The following is a 17049-nucleotide window of genomic DNA, read 5'->3' as shown; positions in this document are numbered from 1 at the left end:
TATATTGTTTCTCTTCCTTCTTTCAATTGAACTTTTTGAGTTTCTCTTCCTCAAAGGAGGCTAGTGATTAACACGAAACTTAAAATACTCTCATTTTCATCTTAAAAAAAAACAGGATGGGTCACTGACCTGTCCCAGTAAAGTGAGGTAGTGTGCGTGAAGTGTGCTTGTGTGTGAAATGGGGTAATTTGACAGAATCTGAAAATTTTCCTCGGGCATACCTCGCCTTAAACTCAAAAATTACTGAAAGGATTTTCATACGTTTTTCACTTATCAAAAGAGTGATTCTTGGCGAAGGTTTAGGTGTATAATTTACGTCTGTTAGATAAGAATGTTTGATCGTCTCGTAACGTTTTTATATGCATTATCTAGTAGGTAATCTGTGGTTTAACCGCAGACTCATCTACTGACTCTGTTCACTAGATTCAGCTATGGCGTTCAATAACATGTAATAGGAGAATGTCGTCTTCAGGACCTGAAAAATACGTCCACGTGTTAAATAGGAAGAATAAAAAGCAAGAGGTGTGTTAGAAAAGCAAATTATCAATAGGGAATACTCGAAACACTTGCGTAGGGGGACTAACACAAACAGAGGGGCCACCGCGAAACACGAAAATCGAAATTTCGTTATGTGCCCGTCTATCACTCTTGCATATTCGAGTGGTAGAGTGGTACGAGTAATAAAGATATTTCGACTATCGGGTTTCGCGGCACGCCCTCTGCATGTAAACAAACCGCCTTATGCGAGGCATCAATGTCATATTGTACAGTCGCCAATTCGCCATCTACTCGAGTATAGGCCAAAAGTATGGCGCCATCGCTCGAAAAGATGGCACCATACCTTTGGCCTACGCTCGTGTAGATGGCGACACTTTTTGACATTTAACGTGTTAACACATATCAACACCACACTGCGCTCCAGAACACAAGTCATCGATGTAACTCGGAAAGCGGCTAAGCTGAAGTGGGACTGAGCTGTCGTATGCCGAGTGAGCTGTGGGCCAAGATTACCACAGAGTGGTAGCCCAGCTCAAAACGGGGATTTGGCAGACCACGTCGGCGATGGCGAGACGACCTAGACTCCTTTTTAAAAGAATGGCCGAAGACTGCTCAAAACAGGGAAGAATGGAAAAAACGGGGGGAGCCCTTTGCCCAGCAGTGGGACACAACAGGCTCTCAATAATAACACATATCAGTGTATTTAAGAACAAGGATGAAAGTCAAATGGCGTTCTAAAAGTTATGGCAGGCGGGCGAAAGATGGCAGTAAATGTATTGTGGCTACAAAAAATACTTGACAATCCGCCTCCATGCTAAATTATCTTTAGTCGTGCTTTTGAGGGTTGACAATGACAAGCAAGTCGTTGGAATAATCTTACCGCGGTCATAGTCATCACGCCAACGGGCACCATCTTGGCGGCCTTCAGCGTGACCGGCTCTTGCGCACGAAGCAGAAAGAACGTCACCGTCCTGAGAGCAAAAACAAAAGAAAAAGAAGAAGAAGAGCATTAAAACAAAAGAAATGCAATAAGAAAAGCTCTTGCGCACAAACATGCCTTACGTCGCCTAACATCATTTTGGAAATGAGCTGATACTCTTCAAACTGCTGGATCGATTTCTATCCAACATAGCTAATGAACCAACGCAAGGAAACTCGCTTTCACGTAAAAAAGCCGTATCGAAATCGGTCCATCCGCTTGAGAGCCACGATACCACAGAGAAACATTGGCGTCAAACTTATAATAACACCCCTCGTTAGTGCGTTGAGGGTTAAAAAACGGGAATAATTATATTATGTTACTTATTAAAGTTAATAGTTAGACAAGACGGTTAATGCCTAACGATTGTACTGGTGCCTGGTGCCATCAGATATATCGGAGCGACCTAGGTGCTTATAGATATCTCAACATGTGGACTCTTTTCATCGTGTTGTAAAAATGAGACCTTACCTGCGGTTACTAGTGTCCATGCATTCCCACGGAATGTCATATATGGCGTCAATAAGTTTCTCGCTCTGACAACAATTCATACAACAAACTTTTATTAAAGGCTCATCACGCGCCACGTTGCGGAATTTCACTGGAACTTATTTTTCATACTATACTGAAATGTCACCCCGTACATGAGACTAACAGCGCCCTCTTGACAATGATCATAGATTACTGGTCAGGCTTTAATTACATTTTAGGAATGACGAGGTCGATAGACTATTTTTTTTTTCAAATTGATAAATGTATTACTGAGGAATCGCTAAACAGACATAACGGACCCTGGCCTCCGAAGCAACCGCTGAGAATGTAACCGGGATAAATGCTACATGAGAGAGAAACATTATTCTACAGTATGTATAAGTATTGCATCGTTTTGTGCTTATGCCAGGCGTCGCTCACTCCGCGATTTCGTCGCGACGCTACAAGTACATGCAGCCCACACCAATGTTGGTGTCTAGCCATAGTAGTTGCCACGCACCGTTACGAAACGGACGCCTGCTCGCGCTTGCACCACCTAGCGGTCATATCTGTCGACTCTCGTAATAGACGCGTTTTGTTAGAGAGCGAACCTTCTGTATCTAGTACTATTATTTATTCTGTGCCTATGCTCCCGAATCAGTAGTATTCACTTTTGTAAGTAACCGATATTAAACGACATTTAAGTCCAAACTTACTTGCGTGCTTATCATCTCAAAAAGTATTGATATCTGAATCAGTGGTTGATATATAGCGACCGTCAGAGGCCCGTATTTGGCCAAAGCGTCTGCAGTGAAAGCAGTCACCTCCAACGTCACCACGATGGTGAGGAGTTGCATCAGCATGTAGAACATGAAGAGATAAGTACTGAACGCTTCCGAGCACTTGTCTACAAACCTGTAACAAATGAAATGATAATGGCAATCAAAATATAAATAAATTATAGACATGAAAAAAAGAAGATTACTAGACATTACTTACTTTGTAACTTGCAAGAAAATACCGTAAATCCAGGGTAACTGTAGTCTAAACAGCTCTCAAATATGGTCAAAAATGTATTCGTATGACTTCGTTCAGGTTCTATTATTTGAAAATCGAAGTTCTATGTCAAAATATTTATTTAAGTCGAAGAAATAACCCAGAATAAACCAAATAGTATTGATAATTATACGGATAGAACATGTGGCACATAGTTGTAGTAGGATCGCCACACTGTTAACTGACAGTTCGTAAACCTTATTACAAAAGGCATATGGTCCACCGATGGACAGTTAAGACTGATGCTGTTTGTACGGGACTATAGTTGGGTAAACTGAAATAAATGTCATATACTAAGAAAAAGTGACCAAGGCCTCTAGTGCCCCAGGCTGGAATCGAACCAGCGTCCTCTGCTATCACCTGCACCTGCTGCTAGGCACCTGCCGCGATAGCAGAGGACGCTGGTTCGATTCCAGCCTGGGGCACTAGAGGCCTTGGTCACTTTTTCTTAGTATATGACATTTATTTCAGTTTATAATTTAGATAGTAGTGTTTCTACTTGATAATAAAATAAATTAATTAAAAATTAAAAAACACGACTGCGAAAAAGCGAACTGAAAAGACAAAAATAATTTTTAGTTGTGTTAGTTACTCAACTTAATGAATGTAAAAAATTATTAGAATATGAGTGTTTAGTGAAGGTTATAAACAACAAACGCAAAAGTTTTATGCTCATTTAGAATCGTGATTGTACCTGTGTATTTTATTTCAATTGCAGTCGGGAACCTTGATGTATTGACATTTTCCCATTTAAAAGGTGTTTTTTAATTTTTAATTAATTTATTTTATTTTATACTTTTTAGAATTTTTACATTCATTAAGTTGAGTAACTAACACAACTAAAAAATATTTTTATCTTTTCAGTTCGCTTTTTCGCAGTCGTGTTTTTTAATTTTTTATTTATTTAATTAATTTTGGGGTCATGATTTCGTTAATAATCATTTGAAGTCACTTTATATTACTTTTGCGAGGGCGTCCTCAGTACAGAAAGGCACGCAGAGCGCCGCATATATCGGGCTAAGCCCGACTACTTTGGAACGCGTACAGTGCGCCACGAACGTCGGGCTACGCCCGACGCTTTGAGCAAGAGGGCACTGAAGGCGTCTTGGTAAGGGTACAGCGTGTCACGTATGTGGGCCTACGCCCGACACTTAGTATGAGAGAGTCAAAGGCGCCTGGCTTTGGACCGAGTGCAGCGCGCCACGTACGTCGGGCTACATCCCACTCTTTTACCATTAGGGCGCCGAAGGCGCCCGGCTTTAGAACGCGTACAACGCGCCTCGTACACGCCCGACGCTTTGAGTAAGAGGGCGCGGAAGGCGCCCGGCTTTGGTAAGCGTACAGCGTGTCACGTACGTCGGGCTACGCTCGACACTTTTAGTATGAGAATGTTGAGGGGACTGACTTTGGACCGCGTGCAGCGCGCCACGTACGTCGGGCTACGCCCGACGCTTTGAGTATGAGGCCGGCTTTGGTAATCATACAGCGTGTCACGCTACGCCCGATACTTTTAATATGAGAGAGTCGAAGGCGCCTGGCTTTGGACCGCTTGCAGCGCGCCACGTACATCGGGCTACGCCAGAACCTTTAAGTGTGAGGGCGCCGAAGGCGCCCGGCTTTGGTATGCGTACAGCGTGTCACGTACGTCGGACTACGCCCGACGCTTTGAGCAAGAGGGCACTGAAGGCGTCTTGGTAAGGGTACAGCGTGTCACGTATGTGGGCCTACGCCCGACACTTAGTATGAGAGAGTCGAAGGCGCCTGGCTTTGGACCGAGTGCAGCGCGCCACGTCTTTTACCATTAGGGCGCCGAAGGCGCCCGGCTTTAGAACTCGTATAACGCGCCTCGTACACGCCCGACGCTTTGAGTAAGAGGGCGCCTTCGGCGCCCGACACTTTTAGTATGAGAAAGTAGAAGTCGCCTGGCTTTGGACCGCGCGCAGCGCGCCACGTACGTCGGGCTACGCCCGACTCTTTTAGTATGAGGGCGCCTTCGGCGCCCGGCTTTGGAACGCGTACAGCGCGCCACGTACGTCGGGCTACGCCCGACGCTTTGAGTATGAGGCCGGCTTTGGTAATCATACAGCGTGTCACGCTACACCCAATACTTTTAATATGAGAGATTTGAAGGTGCCTGGCTTTGGACTGCGTGCAGCACGCCACGTACATCGGGCTACGCCAAAACCTTTAAGTGTGAGGGCGCCGAAGGTGCCCGGCTTTGGTATGCGTACAGCGTGTCACGTACGTCGGACTACGCCCGACACTTTTAGTATGAGAAAGTAGAAGTCGCCTGGCCTTGGACCGCGCGCAGTGCGCCACGTATGTACGTCGGGCTACGCCCGACTCTTTTAGTATGAGGGCGCCGAAGGCGCCCGGCTTTGGAACGCGTACAACGCGCCACGTATGTCGGGCTACGGCCGACTTTGGACCGAGTGCATATACTTGGACAAGTTGCAGGAAGCGCACATCTTTCTTACGCTCTGAGCCGTAGGCCCTACGTGGAGCTCACCCTTCGGCCTTAAAAAAAATGTCATCATCATCATAAATGTTAAAATTAAATCAAACCATACGGTTATAATGATACTTTCACGATTTGTTCTGCCAAAGTCGGTGCAGAGTTAGCTTAGACGGACTCTGTATCGTATCGATTAATAAATAGAAGTTATATTTTAAACTTTTCGATTCCATAAGCGCAATTACGAACATGTTTTAAAAACTATGAGTAGTATGTACCTACCTAATATAATATAATTATATTTTTTTATGATCAGCGGTCAAACCCTTTCCATTTATTTTAATAAGTATCCCATTCAATAATAATATTTGGTTTTATGAGATTAGCTTCTCTTAACATATTTTGTCAATTCTTACTTTCTCAAAATGAAACTTAAACCCACATGTTGCATATATATTATCAATCGGCTTTCACAGCCCTTCATTTTGATACCCTACTCGATAGGTTTGCACGATATTTCTTTCTAAAGGTTGCGTAATATGGCGTATTAAGTCCGCCATATTGTTTTTATAATGACGTCACATAGCCTATGTTACCCGGGATGACGTAAGGATTCTAATGATGTATCATACGTCTAAATCGGTTAAGGCATTCAGAAGTTAAGGTGGAATAAAGAAACTCACATACATACAAACATGAACGCTGAAAACAATACACTCTTTTTGTTTGGGCAGTCGTGTAAAAACAAATTAAAATATTTTGTGAAATAATTTAATTTGTTCAAATACTTTAGTATAGTTGGGTAGTTTTGCAGTACTTACTTTATAATTATATTGTGGTGATCAATGATTCCTTTCAAAGTCTCTCTAACTCGCTCGTTCTCCTCTGGCGAGTAAATATCAGCAGTCGAAGGTATACTTGACAAATCGTGTTTCATAATCTTAAGATGTCCCAAAATTTGGAACACCATGAGGCTGAGCAGAAGATCGAAGGCGAGGATGCCGCTGCTGGTGTGAAAGGAGGTGGGGATGTTGAAGAAGAACAGTATCCAATAGCCGTTAGCGGTTGTATAGACTTTGTCAGTGAAGCAGTGGAAATATAGAGCGTGTTCAAAGGTTTTATTCGCCGGGGGGTCAGGGCCGAACATTCCGCTTCTATAGTTGTTGTACCAGGGCATGAATGTGAACAGGCTGACTCCAGACAATATGTGACAAGTAACGTAGATCGTGAATATCTTTGAGATGACCTGGATCTGTTTGTACATCTGGAAAATAACGGGTAAAGTTATGAGGATCTGAGAAAGTTGACAAGAGTTCAGGTACTCAAATTCCTCGGACTCCAGCACTTCAGAATTCAGGCGAGTCTTTTAAGAGCTTTAAGTACTTAAAGTGTTAAGTAAAATAATTAATAAAATGCATGGACATTCAATCATAACAACCATATTTTTCAACTGGCAAGTAAAAATAGCTAGGTACGCTAGGTAACGCGTATGAAGAGGTCTTGCTTGAAAGTAATTTTAGGATTTCACTTGTCATTTTAGGAGTCAAAGTGCCAAAATGAGAACTCCAAAAACTCGAAGATATAATAACACGATTGGCAATAAGTCGAAAATTTAATTATTTGTTTATAATGTAAATACATTATAAACAAATAATTAAAATTTATTATTAAAGTAATCTCGTGGAAACAAACCTTGGCAGCGTATTGCGATCGATTCTGGAAATAAAAGAGGTGAAATTCGTCCAGGAGATCCTTTATTATCGCACCATACTGTTTTGTTCGACTCGTTGATATTCTTTGCTGAAATCCAAAATTTAGTAATTTTCTTCATTTTTCAAGCAATAGAATCGTAAATTTTGTTATGTTATGAAAGTAGCTAAATGATTTGGATATTATCAAAAATATGACATGTTATTAGTCTGTGCCCAGGCGCTCTGTAGAAGAGATTCTGATACTCCACTAGTGACCGAAGAGCTGGTCAACGTACAGCCTAACAATCCAGCGATGTCCTATTATTCTGTCCAGGACTTTATTAATGATAATAATCTTTATCGACTAAACCTATATTATACTTAACATTTCAATAATTATTCTGACATACCATATCTGTAAATATTATATAATAATAATAATTATTAAGTCTTGTAAAATAATAGTTATAGCTGCATGGTATAATTTAAGTTTTATTTTTAATTTTAATTATAATTTATATTCATATACAATGTAAATTGTGACTGAATAAATGAAATGAATGAATGATGAAGTGCTGCCAACGTCTTCGGTACTATATCGCAGGGGCCATCTTTAGATTAATTAAATTAGATGTCTACTTAAAAGTTCGTGATTGGATGGCAATGAGATGAACGATATCAGTTAGGTACCAAGCTGGAGAAAACTGATGCAGATGTCAAGTTTAAGTAGATGGGGTAAGATAAACATTGTGCCTAGCTAGAGAAAGACTTGAAGGAAGTCCTCATACTGTTTCTCTTGTCCCAAGCAAAATCTGTGTTTCTCTTGCCCCGATCTTATAGATCGACAAGCGTGGAGAAATGGAAATGTGGTCAATGTACGAATAGGGACCATTCAAAAGTTAAGAAAGTAGATAGATATTAATTTAAATACGAATTCAAGGTCTAAATAAAAGTCTTAGTAGCGAATTAAACATTTTTTTAGAGCATTGCGTTGAGTGGATAGAGTGGAAGCAGATCTCCGTGAGCTCGGCGTCGGCGAAAGCTGACGTGATACCGCTCTGGACCGAGCAAAGTGGCGTGTTCTTGTATTGGAGGCCAAGACTTTTGGGTCAACGCCAGCCAAGTAAGTAAGAAGCATTGCAATGTAATCACTTACCAAATACAAAGTCTCCAGCAAAATGCACAAAATCACATGTCCCATAAAAGAGAAAGATATAGTCTCCCTATTAATCCAGATATATCCCGCAGCCGCACTGGATATGGTTATGGCCACCCCGATCAGAATCAGGTTGTATATGGACAGGACGAAGTGTAGTCGGTCTCGTCCGAATTGATTGTGAGGCCAGGAGCCTACGGAGCTTAGCAAGAACATCAGTTGCCGGACATAGTTGAACTCCAGCGGATATTTGGCGTCGCTGAAAACGACATTATATAAACATGCTGTTTTGAAGGGGCAGAAGGGAAAAAGAGGAGATTGATTGAGGCTCTATCTATACATATATTAAAGGCCCACAACAGATTACCAGTTCGCCGGACGATATGCCTGTCAATTGTTCGGAACTGTCACCTTGTGCGACTAACTTACAGGCTGATATCGTCCGGCGAACTGGTAATCAGTGGCCCCTTTAGGAATGACCTTTTAAGTAGACGGAGATAAATTTTGAAATATAAGAAACACAAATATCTAACCTGTCGTCAAACCATCTCTTCAAAGAGCTAAACACTCGCGGTGGTGCCATTTCTGTTATTTTTGAACGAGTTTATATTCTAGTCGTTCATATTAACTCACACTGTTAACTGTCCATCGGTTATTACAAAAGGCATACGGTCCACCGATGGGCAGTTAAGAGTGTTGCTGTTTGTACCGTTACTTTGCAATAAATCAATTTTCACCTCAGCAGCTCGAACAAGGGTACTTTGCTTCTTAAAAACAGTGAGCAAAATGCGATTTTGTCTCACTCAGTGAGCAAAATGCGATTTTGCTCACTGAGTGAGACAAAATGATATTCAAGTGACCTTTATAGTCACATGTCATTTCAACATGCGGGGTCTAATACAAGTTCTAAATACTTGGGTTCTACTATCTCTGTCCCTTTCACACTGTTAGCAAAAAGAAACAGACAAAAAAAAGAACGACATTCCACGGTATATTGACGGTTTATAATAGACCCCCGAAAACTTCAGACCGCATCGCTCCAAACCACGTACGAGTATGAATTCTTAATAATTAATTAATAAAAATAAAGTTAAAGATTTGATAAAAACTGATAAAATACTGTATTTTAGGTATTTTATTGTACAATTAAAATAATGAACTCAAAAAATACACAGATTATCACGCAGTATTACTTATTTTACTTTTAAGAATTTCTACCATAGTTCACAAATAGTACGTATCCGCAATTCGGACCGTATCTTACAAAGTTTTTTTTACAAATAAAAGTTGTCGATTGAAGTATCAGTTGATGTTCGTTATTTCCATATTAATTAACTGAAATTTATTATTAAGTTTTGATTTTGGTGTTCGATTGCGGTAATTAAACTTAATTGTTTGTATATCTTAAGAAAACATGAGTGCGGGTATTAAGTGATGAAGAAGGATTACATTTTTCAAGTAATATATATGTACTCACTGCTCTGGTGAAAAATTTTGTGTACTACACGAGATCAAAGTTATTTACATCTCGTGCGCTTTTGACTCCCTTATTGCGCTCTTCTTCCCTTGCACGGGACTCAAAATAAGCACTCGAATAAATATCAAACTTTGATCTCTTGTTGTACAAACAACTACCGTAAAATACCCTAATGTCGCCTGTCAAGCCAAACATCGCCTAAATTAAAAATATTCAATTTTCTACTAAAATTGGTATCAAACGTGACATATTTAACTACCATATCTATTGGGAAATTTATTTGTGGCAACACTGCTGTTACTTTTTTGTGTCTACCTTCAGCTTGTTCACTTTTAGAGTGTCTTGAAGAGTGTAAGGTGTGACAAAGATTTTTTTGCTCGTGAATACTTCTATCTCCAGCGGCACATGTTTAACAGGTGAGTCAACAAAATACTTCAATCTATAATCGAAATTTAATGATCTTTCGCATGAAATAATTAGTTTTCACGTATCCCTCGTAATTAAAAAGTGATCTTGTAATATGTCACCTGGGAGGTCAAAACGCCTTCTTCCTTCCAAATTTCGCCTACCCCTAGGGTTGTCACTTTAATGAAAAAGTAGGTACCTACTCGTTGCATTTTTTTTGTATTTCAAAATGTGTTACGTACTTAAGTTTTGTTGTTTCTCTCCACTATCCCTATCCGTTATATTGGGTAGTAATTATGAAAAATTTAAATTACAAAAGTGTTGGTTTGTGGTTGTGAGGTTGTGACGATAAATACTCTAAACAGAAAAATGTACCTAAAAAAACCACAAGTAATAAACACAAATCTTCTACAAAACCTCAAAATAGTAATAACTGTTTACCCGCCGCAGATAACTGCCGTAAACTTGTGGATACACTTTTTAAGTTGTGCATCGATAAAATTAACAATATTGACCTGCCCCTTCAAACAGTTACAAACACAAATAAAATTCCAATGAAATCTACAAAAGTAACCATTTTGAAAGATAAATATTTGCCAGATGACGAGAAATGGTCCAAAGATGATTTTCATAAAATAACAGATAAAGGAACTAAAGTTACTTTAACTTCCACCCTACGCACACAAAAAGTGACTGAAAATCATACTCATTTTTCAGATTTTGAAGCAGGTGGCAGTAATAATAGTGTAATTAATGAAGCTTCCATGTCATATCACCGAACTATAAAAAAAGAAAAGAATTTACGCCACTTTGTTCGTGAAGACTCTGATTCAGACGGTTTAATTAAGGATTTAGAATATTCATCAGAATCAGAAACTGAACCAGAATCATGGGATCAATATAAGAGTAATCTATTGGATTCAGTGAATGACGAAGAGCATCTTGATGAATTAAATACTAGCGCAGAATCCGTAACCGACGTTTTTGACAATGGAACAAAACCAATAGAGGTGGGGAGTTATGTTCTAGTTAAGTTTACCATTAAAAAAACTTGCAAATATTATGCTGGATTAATAATAGATATGGAAGGAACAAATTGTAACGTTAAATTCCTTAGCAACGCCAAAAAGTTATTCGTTTGGCCTCCAGTAGATGACATAGCTTTTGTTCTTAAGGAAGACATTGTGGCTTTGTTGCCTGTGCCAAAGGAAGATTGAAGGGGCAAACTGCATTTTTCCTTTGACTTTACAAACTATAATGTGTTATAGGTTAAAAACGATTTGTGGCTTTCTTTCTCTGATCGAAATCCACATTTAGTTTAATAGGTAATAATGGACCGCCAATTTTTGTTGGCACAAATAATAGTTTTTTCTTTTATTTTTTGTTTCTAATATATACAACTGCTACAATTTATTATAGTAGTAATAATAATAAACGTAAAGTTACAAAAACTGCAAGATTGAAATTAGTGACGAAAAGATGATTATATAGACGATGATGTGTTGGTAGGTAATACAGTAAAATTGTATTATCTACTTATTGATTATATGTAGGTACAGTTACGAGTAAGTGGATACCTTTTAATTATCGCCAAAAGCAGCTTGAACGATGTGATACCTTAAACTTCCGGAAATAGTTTAGTTACTAAATAAATAATATATGATTTAATAACTACATCCTAATGATCTCGTACAATAATATTAATCGTTTTTTTTTATTTTGAAGTATCTAATTATATAACTAGGTAATCTCGTCGTCTTCTTCTTTGATACATATATAGTCTATAATCCATTTACAAACACTTGTCCAAAAAAAATATATTCAACAAAAACACCACATGACTCAGTAATTTCAGAATGGCCGATTCACGTGTTTATTGTGTTCAGGTCATTTTGAAATTTTAACTAAGTCATGTGGTGTTTTTGTTGACATAATTTGTTTAGTACCTAGAGTCCTAGACCATGTGTTTGTAAATTGTTTGGATTATTTAAAGTTATTTTCTTATGTCGTGGTATTTTACAAGATAACCTAACGTAAGCGGGATTTTTGTTAAGTACTTAATTAATATGTATTACTTTTTAAATACATTTTGTGGTTGATTTTGAAATGTTTTTTTTTTCTCATACCTATATGATTTACTACATGAAAACCAAAAATCCTCTTTAATTGCGACAGTTGGTTAAAAACATGATTTTTGACAACCCTGAACGATCGTAGTGATATGTATGAAAACACGCTGGATGTCTTCCTATTTTCGCCTATGATGAAAATATGTGCGTAATAGGACCTTAATAACACCGGCGTACGATTCAATATAAATTACGTGAATCAGAGGGTAGAACTTAATTTTTATGGAGTGTGCCTATGTTCAGTCATGTTTGATAGGGTAGGCGAAATTAGGCAAAAAGAAGAAACTTCGCCTATTGTCTTTGAGCTCCTTTTTTAAGTATAAACGTACATAAAATTGGGTTATTTTTAAATTAAATTTAGGTGTTATCATTATATATACCATTTAGATACTAGTGATCACACAATAAACATGTAGCCTAAGAGGAAACTTCAAAAATATGTCAAAAAGTAGGCGAAAATAGGGTGTTTTACGGTATTAAATTTTATTTTGTCAAAGTGTGCATCAAATAGTCGTAGCCAAAAGACCAAACATAAGTAATTCTTTCGCACCACTTCCTTATTGGGAGCAAAGTAGTAGTAGTAATATTCTTTATTGTGCACAATTAAAACTATATTAAATACTTTATAATTAACATAACGAGCTAAGCAACAACAGGCGCTCTAATCGCTACAAAGCGATCTCTTTCAGACAATAAACACAGAGATTTGTTTTTTTTTGTTTAAATTCAATGAACGTGACAACACTGCTTGCAATTTCCGACGCAACTGAATACATTTATTCTTTCACATGTCCATTCACTTGACTAATTGTTTGAAAGAAAATACTTAATTACTTATACTAACGCAAGCATTTAAAAACAAAAGATAGTGCTAGGCGATATTTCATCATCGACGAACATAGTATCGATAGACGAAAGGTGACTATTTAATCTGTATGTATATGTATATGCGTGTATAAAGCAGATCCCATTACTTACATATGTATGTATAGTGGATATTGGAAGACAGAGCGGAGATGAGGGGAGACGCGCGAGAATCAACCAATAGCATTGTAGTGTAGTAAATAAAGGTAGTGGACCCCGCAGTAATTCCTCAGCCATAAAAAACTTTACAGTATGATAAAGTATCAATAAATAAAAAGTATTGTATAAATTTCCAAAGAATAATAATAATAGAATTAAAGTAAATACCGAAAGTCTTAAATCGTTAATATCTTTTTACGGAAAAATGCTCCGTCAAACTTTTTTTACCGGACATATTCATGTAACGTATTGCAACAATATATGAAATATAAAAAAAAAATATCCCAGCAGAAATACCAATATTAATAAAATATATTTTTTTTGCGTGTCTTGGACCGGAAAATTGCTCCGTCTAATTTTTTCACTGGAATGCCATTTTATTGTAGTTTTATACCTACAAAATGAAAATCTAAAAAAATTACCATGTAACTGTACTATTTTCAGAAATTGCCTTTTTACTCGCTGTTGAAAATTTCTCTATCCATTTTATTTACTGAATTAAGTTCGCAGTTGTCTTTCTATTCAACTATAAAACATCCAAAAAAATAACAAGCGTATTAAAAACTAAACATATCGGGAGCAGTGTGCAGGGAGCGGGGTGTACAAGGGATGATATTTGTTTTGGATATTTTGGATTTAAGTGTATACGTGACTACTTAGTACATATTTAAAAAGAAATCAGGCTGAGAAATTTTCCACTCTCAGTTTTTAATAGTTCTTAAATACATAAATTTGGGTATGCATTTTTTTTTCTTACCCACTACGCCAAATTATCTTCTAATAAGAAGTCTTCTAATAATCATATAAGAAGAAAAAAATGACAGATCAATTTTCCGATCAAAATGAGCGACAATAAAAGGAATTATCATAAAAAAATATTCTCATGTTTGACAAAAGTTTTAGTTTTTTTTCCTAGTATTATATACTGATACAAATAACTTATTTGGTAAAATAATTTTGGACGGAGGAATTACTCAGTTCAATGTATAAACAGATTTGTATTTTTACGTATAAATACCTAACTTAGGAGTGTTTTTTTTGGATATTTATATGTTAGTTTCGGCTCATAATATAGCCAAGCAAAATTTCATCGACTGAGAAATTAATGCATGGGTCTCCATACAACAACTTGCTACATTTACTACACTAATTGATTGTAGTAATCCAGCCTAAACCATTGAAGTGAAACATATTATTTTCTTTAAATGTTGTAGGGTTCGCCTAAGAATGTCGTTAACTATACATAGGTTATATCATGTGGATGTTGTTGAAAATTTAAAACCCGGTTTCACCTTCTTAGGTGTTAAGTATTTCAAAAAGATTTATTAGTGAAACTCTTTATCTCTATTGCAAGAATTTGTTAAATTTATGTAAATGGTTTGTGGTTTATGTAAATGGTTTAGGTAAATGGGTTTATAAAACTGAAATCGCGCACCATAGTGAAGGCCAAATAAAATCTTGCCAGTGTATATTATATATGATAGCCATTATAGATATTGGTGTCGATGTTGATAATTAAATAATTTTGTTAAACTCAAACTCAAACTCAAAATATACTTTATTCATGTAGGCCTAGCAACAAGCTCTTATGAATCGTAATTAATCTTAATCTAATTATCAGAGCAATTTATTGATGTTAATTGTTAATATTATTCCATAATAACATTGGATTATTATACAGGTAAATGTAACACTAAGAATTTCACAAAAGGATCGTCAAACATAAAAAAATGTATAAAAAATACTAGTCTAGAATTTCTAGAATAAAATCTAAATGTCACAAATAACATAACAAAAGAAGTAAGTACCTACATACATCGGAATATCCATTTCCTCATCAATAATCAAATATACCTAATAAATAAATAATCATTTCAAATAACAATTAATCCCACGTTGTATGACATTCATGTATAGTCTTGTGTGGTATAATAAGCTTTAGAAATGAGTTTACGCTTTACATAATCTCCTAACGTCGCGTCGTTGAGAATGCCAAATCCGGTATGTGCGCGATTTTAATCAAATGAATTAATACCTTATGTATTTTGTTGCTAGGTAACTATTTGTAAATCAAAAATCGTGCACATAACGGATTTGGCATTCTCAACGACGTAATGTTGTTCCATCTAGATAGGATTTTAGAAAATGCAATGCTAAAGGATATTGAGAGCATTTCCACGCTGGATCACTATATGGTCAGCCTTTCCACCTTTTCTAAATATGTATATATATATATATATATTAAAACTAATTCAGAGTTAAAATAAATACTATTCATTATATTATTATTTAGAAAAATAGTACTTAACCGTTTTAGTTAAGTTTTTTAAATGTACCTCCAACTTTTCGAGGACGGCGTTGTCCCCGTTGTCTGAGCCCGACCCGACAACGACGGGGACTACGCCGTCGGAACGTTGGAACTCGGAGGTAAATTTTAAAAACATAATTATACGCGATTAGGTAAGTCCCGTTTGATAATGATTAAAAATCGCAAAATAATCGTGTCATAAAAAGCCAAAAAATGAAATAAAATAAATAAATAAATACAAAAAGAAATGAGTCTTTGTTCGTGTTTTGAACTCCGCCCTACGACGCTGAGCAGCCCGTTCCAGTTCCTCCGTGCCAGCACCTGCTCCTACCCAACAACCGCAACCAGCTGTTCCAGTTCTACATTTTTCCTTTTTCTACCAATTTTTTTTTTTATATTGTTTGTAATTGCTAGCTTTAAGATCTTTTCAAAATTCTAAAAGGTTATAGTCGACCCAACTCAACTTTTCGCAATATCTCTCGGCCTAACATCATTTTTTTTAATTTTCTATTTTGCAACCAACCTTTTATCTAACCCTCAACCGTTTAACCAAAATCCCCCCCCCCCCCCCCTTAAATAACCAATTACATAATCACGCATCTATCATCATTCATCATCTTATACCAATTTGTCTATATCTATTTTCTAATCCCTATTATGCCAGCGTCCAACGCTTTTTGTCGCGCCACGTAACAAAACTCTTAACATAGTGATTACACAAAACATCTATCACATACAATTACACAATCCAAGATTTCCACTGAAATCTCACAAATTCAATCCTAAGTGTTTTTAAAACTCCTTGGAGTCACTGAAGTGCGAGCCAATCCTGACTTACGGCAGTACTGTTGGAGATAATCCGATAGCTTATCCTTCACCCGATTAAATAAATATACACAACTAAGCCTAAGATCACAATAAACTTCTCCTTTCGATTCAATAAAAAATAAAATGTAATAACTACATATTTTATTTATATTGATAACATCAGTTAGGTATTCTCTTCGTGATAGGCATCCACTTTAATAAACAATGAATCCAGCACTATTAAATAAACCAGAACTCATCTATGAGCTCAAACTCAGGAACGTTCAGTTCCCAGCCACCGCGCAGGCTGGTGATCTAAGACAGCTCCTCACTCCAGATTTGTTTGCGGACCCGTGTTCGAATCTCTCCAGCCCATATGATCTTGAACAGGATATCACCGAAATTAGCAGATGCCTCACAATAGTTTCTTCTCAGCTGCAGCTTGCGACTACCAACCAAGCAAAGCAAGATAGAATCGCGGTTTTCTTATTTCATTTACATAACAGAATAGAACGTCTCACTATTACCACTGACTTATCTCCAGAAATTATTGACAACTATTCGAAAATATGCGAATTATTGTCAAAATGTCAA

General features: G+C 37.2%; 1 protein-coding gene across 1 annotated transcript; it reads right to left on the bottom strand.

Moving 5' to 3' along the window:
* Positions 1-403: 403 nt before the first annotated feature.
* Positions 404-8941, bottom strand: LOC134805193 (uncharacterized). The gene is made up of 8 exons (XM_063778503.1): positions 8840-8941; positions 8307-8565; positions 7152-7259; positions 6281-6723; positions 2665-2863; positions 1949-2013; positions 1379-1469; positions 404-475 (listed from the first exon to the last, which is right to left on the bottom strand). Exons 1-8 carry the CDS (start codon positions 8887-8889, stop codon positions 404-406), a joined length of 1287 nt encoding a protein of 428 aa, XP_063634573.1. The 5' UTR covers positions 8890-8941.
* Positions 8942-17049: the final 8108 nt, after the last annotated feature.

Source organism: Cydia splendana, chromosome Z (genome assembly GCF_910591565.1).
Source record: "Cydia splendana chromosome Z, ilCydSple1.2, whole genome shotgun sequence".
Taxonomy (NCBI): domain Eukaryota; kingdom Metazoa; phylum Arthropoda; class Insecta; order Lepidoptera; family Tortricidae; genus Cydia; species Cydia splendana.
This window is presented reverse-complemented; position numbering and strand designations above follow the sequence as displayed.

Excerpts from the sequence above, each read along its gene's own strand:
- LOC134805193 (XM_063778503.1), bottom strand. The coding sequence starts at position 8,889 with ATGGCACCACCGCGAGTGTTTAGCTCTTTGAAGAGATGGTTTGACGAC. Across the intron at positions 2,014-2,664 it reads TTGAGATGATAAGCACGCAA|AGCGAGAAACTTATTGACGC; the intron begins GTAAGTTTGGAC and ends AATTGTTGTCAG. Across the intron at positions 476-1,378 it reads GCGTGATGACTATGACCGCG|GTCCTGAAGACGACATTCTC; the intron begins GTAAGATTATTC and ends CGTATTTTTCAG.